The sequence below is a fragment of the Dermacentor andersoni genome, chromosome 2 (genome assembly GCF_023375885.2).
Source record: "Dermacentor andersoni chromosome 2, qqDerAnde1_hic_scaffold, whole genome shotgun sequence".
In the NCBI taxonomy this organism is placed as follows: Eukaryota; Metazoa; Arthropoda; class Arachnida; order Ixodida; family Ixodidae; genus Dermacentor; species Dermacentor andersoni.
The window spans coordinates 110311589-110317588 of record NC_092815.1 but is presented as its reverse complement, the minus strand read 5'-3'; the positions used below and the strand labels follow the sequence as shown (position 1 = coordinate 110317588).

General features: G+C 42.5%; 1 protein-coding gene across 1 annotated transcript in view; it reads left to right on the top strand.

Annotated features, from left to right (window-relative positions):
* The first annotated feature begins 2932 nt into the window (after nucleotides 1–2932).
* Nucleotides 2933–6000, top strand: part of LOC126541243 (lanC-like protein 2) — a 33698-nt gene continuing 30630 nt past the window's right edge. Inside the window, exons 1-3 of the mRNA XM_050187938.3 lie at nucleotides 2933–3190; nucleotides 3592–3671; nucleotides 3835–3955. Coding sequence (XP_050043895.1) covers nucleotides 3594–3671; nucleotides 3835–3955 — 199 coding nt within the window. The 5' untranslated portion in view covers nucleotides 2933–3190; nucleotides 3592–3593. The remainder of the gene's footprint in view (nucleotides 3191–3591; nucleotides 3672–3834; nucleotides 3956–6000) is intronic.

The window sequence follows — 6000 nt, the reverse complement described above, 5'->3', positions numbered from 1 at the left end:
AAAGATCGACGGCAAATATCTCAGCAACCTTCGGTTTGCCGGTGACATTGTTCTATTCAACAACAATGCAGACGAGTTACAACAAATGATTGGAGACCTTAACAGAGAGAGTGTAAGAGTGGGGTTGAATATTAATATGCAGAAGATGAAGATAATGATAAATAGCCGGGCAAAAGAACAAGAGATCAGGATCGCCAGTCGGCCACTAGAGACTGTGAAGGAGTACGTTTACCTAGGTCAATCAATCACAGGGAACCCTGATCATGAGAAGGAAATTCACAGAAGAATCGTCCTGCAGTGCACATAAAACAGGCTGATGATGATGATGATGATGATGATGATGATGGAGGTGGTGGGCCCCCCCCGAAAAAAAATCCTGGGTACGTGCCTGTCTCCAAAGCTATTCACTGCGTGCTTAGAAGAATTCAAGCTATTAAACTGGGAAGGCTTAGGAATAAAGATCGACGGCAAATATCTCAGCAACCTTCGGTTTGCCGATGACATTGTTCTATTCAACAACAATGCAGACGAGTTACAACAAATGATTGGAGACCTTAACAGAGAGAGTGTAAGAGTGGGGTTGAATATTAATATGCAGAAGATGAAGATAATGATAAATAGCCGGGCAAAAGAACAAGAGATCAGGATCGCCAGTCGGCCACTAGAGACTGTGAAGGAGTGCGTTTACCTAGGTCAATCAATCACAGGGAACCCTGATCATGAGAAGGAAATTCACAGAAGAATCGTCCTGCAGTGCACATAAAACAGGCTGATGATGATGATGATGATGGAGGTGGTGGGCCCCCCCCGAAAAAAAATCCTGGGTACGTGCCTGGCCCCAGTGTAGGGTAGCAAGCCGGGCGTTCGTCTGGTTGACCTCACTGCCTTATTTCCTCTCTTTGCTCTCTATCTTAAGAGGAAGCTTTAGCTCGGGCCCAACTCCGACGCGGCCTATTCAAATACATGTAAAAACGCAAAAACGTTTTTCTGAGATAACCCGTGGACCGATTTTAATGAAATTTGTTGCTTTTGAGACAGAAAGTTAAATTCTAGTGACTGTTGGAAGCGGAATTTCGATTTAGGACTTGAATTTTGTTAAAAAGATTTTCAAAAATTCAGAAGTTCGAAAAAAAAATAGAAGCACGATGTTTACAAACTAATAGCTCTGCATCAAAAACAGATATCGCGATTCTGTAAACGGCATCCATTAGATCATTCAAAGCGGACAAATTTCGTATGTCATTTTACATCTTAGGTGAGTTTGTTACGTTGTTTACGAGGGTTCTGCAAAAGTTGTAATTACATATTAACAAATTTTTTGAGATTCATGTATAAAATGTCAAATTTGTCCGCTTTAGATGTGCTATTAGGTACAATTCAGAGAATTGCGATATCACCTTTTCTTGCTGAGTTACGGAGTTCTAAACTTGATAGTTTCGTTTTCTGAAAATTTGCGATTTTTGCCAATTTTTAATAAAACATTGACGACCTAAATCAAAAATCCGAAACCAACAGTCACTAGATTTTAAGCTTTTCTTTTAAATGCAACAAACCCCGTCAAATTTGGTGTTGTGGTTGCCAAGAAAAACGAATTCTCCTTTTACATGTATTTAGATAGGAGCACCAGAGCTAAAGCTTCCTCTTAAGGGGAAGCTTCAGCTCGGGTGCTCCTATGTAAAAGGAGAATTCGTTTTTCTCGGCAACCACTGCACCAAATTTGACGGGGTTTGCTGCATTTAAAAGAAAAACTTGAAATCTAGTGACTGTTGGTTCCGAATTTTCGATTTAGGTTGTAATTTTTTAATAAGAAATTGGTGAAAATCGCAAATTTTCAGAAAACGAAACTATCAAGTTTACAACTCCGTAACCCAGCAAGAAAAAATGATATCGCAATTCTGTGAATTGTATCTGATAGCACATCTAAAGCGGACAAAATTGGTATGTTACACATGAACCTCAAAAAATATGTCAATGTGTTATTACAACTTTTGCAAAACCCTCGTAACTAAACGTAACAAATTCACGCAACATGTAAAATGACATATCAAATTTGTCCGCTTTGAATGGTCTAATGGATGCCATTTACAGAATCGCGATATCTGTTCTTGATGCAGAGCTATTAGCTTGTAAACTTCGTGCTTCTATTTTTTTCAAACGTCTGAATTTTTGAAAATCCTTTTAACAAAATTCAAGCCCTAAATCAAAATTCCGCTTCCAACAGTCACTAGAATTTAGCTTTCCCTCTCAAATGCAACAAATTTCATTAAAATCGGTCCAGGAGTTATCTCAGAAAAACGTTTTTGCGTTTTCACATGTATTTGAATAGGCCGCGTCGGAGTTGGGCCCGAGCTAAAGCTTCCTCTTAAGAGCATTTATTTTTTCCTCTGTTTTTCTGCCCCTTTGAGTGTGTGTGTGTGTGTGGTTAAAGATTGAGGGGCTTTATGTGTGGTGTGTGTGTGTGTGTAGTGGCAGCAAGACCACTTTTAAACGGCTAGCTGAATATAAAATTTGTTAGCTGAAATATATTTTATTATTTTGAACATTTAGCATGTGATTACATCACTGGCAGGTTAAAGCTAACTTCTTAGATGCCTTCGGCTGTTTGTGTGATAGCAGCTCTTCTCTACGGAAGGTTGCTTTCCGGAGCTGGCTTTGGTGGTTGCGAACTTGCAGGCAATAGTCTTGCGTGTAGCTGGTCCATGATGTGATTTTTCCTGGAACCAACCTCTTCACCACAGTATTATTTATTTATTTTTTGTAAATAGCCTCTAAGCGGGGGGGGTAGAAAGAAGAGGTTGGTCCGCATTTAAATAACGCGCGCAGTGGATAGGAGAAACAAAAACAAGAGCACGCGCTTGCGCCGTCAAATAATTCAGCCGTATGCATCCATGAAGGAATGCTATGCATGCTTAATAAGATGCATGCGCTTATTGATGATGTGGTGCTGTTTCAATACTGCAAAAAATTAGCGTTAGCACTTTGAAAAGCCAGGGAAAGCTGTTCCATCAAAATAGCGACAATGAAAATGAAGCTTGTTTTGACGTCGGGTGCCATCCATCCCCCAGAGTGGCGAGGAACAAGAACTAAACACCGTTGAAAGTCTGTGTTTGTGGGATGGCGGTGTGATGGTGTTCGCGCTCTAAACGTTCCGTCAGTTGCTTTGTTTGGACGGCTACAACAGATATCGGCGGTAAGCCTCAGCCATGCAGATATTCGCGCAGTGTCATATATGATTGATAAAATTGCTTTTATACACATAAACATTCCGCAGCTTGATCCAGCGACGAAATGTCATGTGCTTATGTCATGTGCTTTTGGTAGGGCGCGTTCAACGTCCCTGGCTCTGCGGCCCATCTAGGCAGTTATTTGCGGCACTGCGCGATATGTAAAATAATAATGCTAAAAATAACTTTATCATTCGCTGCTCGTCGGGACACGTAGCTGTAGCATCTCGCGCTGTTGTTGTTGTTGCCTCCTCCAAGTAGGCCGTTTTCGTAGCTGGCTCTTCGCGCGATTAGAACGCGGGAAAAAGTATGGTGTTTGACTGCAGCATTTGCGTAAATATTTTCCGGCGCATCTTTGGCTTCGCAGGCATGAGTGATCGGGCATTTGAAAACGAATTCAGTGACTATCACGCCGGCAAGTCAGATGTGGTGCTTCCTGATGGCAGGGTGAGCATACAGTTTCGCTTTTTCTTTGATGTGCGGGCGCCCTGGAGGATGCCCAAAACGCTAGCGTCAGTCACTTCAGCGAATAATTTTGTTACTTTGGATCGCACTCATGTCCTCTTGTAACTATAGGTCGACCGTATTATTTACTGACTACTAATTGCAGTGGACGCAAGAATTTCAGAAGGACATTCGGAGGCATCTTTCCGATCTCCTTCGAGAACTGGAGCGCAACCTCGCGAAACGCACCGATTGGTCAGATTCTTCTGTCTACACAGGCACTACAGGTACGCGCACGTGGTTCTTATTGCACCGAGTCTGCCTCTTTTCTGTTCGTGGTCGTTCTGCTGATCGAGTGATGTTTAGCGGCGCATATTCATTTGCGAAGTACCGGAAGACATGTCACCCCCTATTTGACGTTTTGTGAGCTCGTGGGAATGTTGGCTTAAGAAAGTGAGGGGACAACCTTTGAGTATGCATTGTATTTTCTGTCTTACCTAGCATGACTAAAATGAATAATTGCTGACCATTACTGTGTTAAAATTGAAAAATTATAGGCCCATTAGCTTACTCCCAGTTTTATATAAAATATTCACTATTCACTTCATTTCAATATTCATTAAGATAATTTCTAATTGAATAAGGGCAACATTGGACTTTAGTCAACCAAGGGAACAGGCTGGCGTTAAGAAGGGATACTCTACAATGGATCACATCCATGTCATTAATCCGGTAATGACGAAATCCGCAGAGTACAATCAGCCTCTCTGTATGGCTTTCATAGATTGCGAAAAGGCATTTGATTCAGTAGAGATACCAGCAGTCATACAGGCTTTACATAATCAAGGAGTGTAGGCCGCTTACATAAATATCTTCAAAAATATCTACAGAGATTCTACAGCTACTTTAATTCTCCACAAGAAAAGTAGGAAGATACATATAAAGAAAGGGGTCAGACAAGGAGACACAATCTCTCTAATGTTATTCACTGCTTGGTTGGAAGAAGTATTCAAGCTATTAAACTGGGAGGGCTTTGGAGTAAGGGTCAATGGTGAATATCGCAGCAACCTACGGTTTGCAGATGACATACAGACGAGTTAAAGCAAATGATTGAGGACCTTAACAGAGAGCTATAACAGAGATTAATATGCAGAAGAAAAAGATAATGATGAATGGCCGGGCAAGGGAACAAGAGTTCAGGATTGCCAGTGAGCCTCTAGAGTCTGTGAAAAGGTAAGTTTACCTAGTTCAATTACTCACAGGGAACCCTGATCATAAGAAGGAAATTTACAGAAGAATAAAAATGGTTTGGAGCACATATGGCAGACATTGTCAGCTCCTGACTTATCACCATTATCACTGAAAAGGAGGGTGTACAATCAGCGCATTTTACCGGTGCTGACATATGGGGCAGAAACTTGGAGACTGACAAAGAAGCTTGAGAACAAGTTAAGGACCGCGCAAAGAGCAATGGAACGAAGAATGCTAGGCATAATGTTCAGCGACAGAAATAGAGCGGTTTGGATCAGAGAGCAAATGGGTATAGCCGATATTCTAATTGACATTAAGAGAAAAAAAATGGAGCTGGGCAGGTCATGTAATGTGTAGGTTAAATAACCGGTGGACCATTAAGGTTACAGAATGGGTGCCAAGAGGAGGGAAGCACAGTTGAGGGTGGCAGAAGACTAGGTGGCGATGAAATTAGGAAACTCGTGGGCGCTAGTTGGATTCGGACAGGGGTAATTGAAAATCACAGAGGCCTTCCTCCTGCAGTAGGCATAAAATAGGCTGATGATGGTGATGACTGTTTTATTTTCATGTCACATATATGATGACTATGTACTGAAGGCAGTGGGCATGGTGCTGGTGAAAAAGAAGAAGACGACGAGGAGTGCTTGCTTCCCTGTTACGATATAGCGCCGACCTGTTTTAAGCCTAGCGCTACAACCTCTAACTAGTGACTCTTCTGCTAGGTGAACACCCCCGTTGCATTTGGTGGAGCTGCTGGGTTTCTGTTCGACATCCTGGAACTCCACAGCCGAACACTACCACCAGCTGTTGCAATGGATGAACCAGGACCGTCCCAGGCTGCTGCTCCCGTGCCCCCCACCATCGTCTGTTCTGGCGTGATCCGGCAGCGCGATCCGGCTATATTTAGCGGCACAGACGACCACGACGTGGAAGACTGGCTCGCCGAATATGACCGTGTAAGCGCCTATAATAAGTGGGACGACCGCGCCAAGCTCACAAATGTCATCTTTTACTTGACTGACGTGGCAAACCTATGGTTCCGCAATCATGAAGCCGATTTTACTACCTGTTTGGCTTTCAC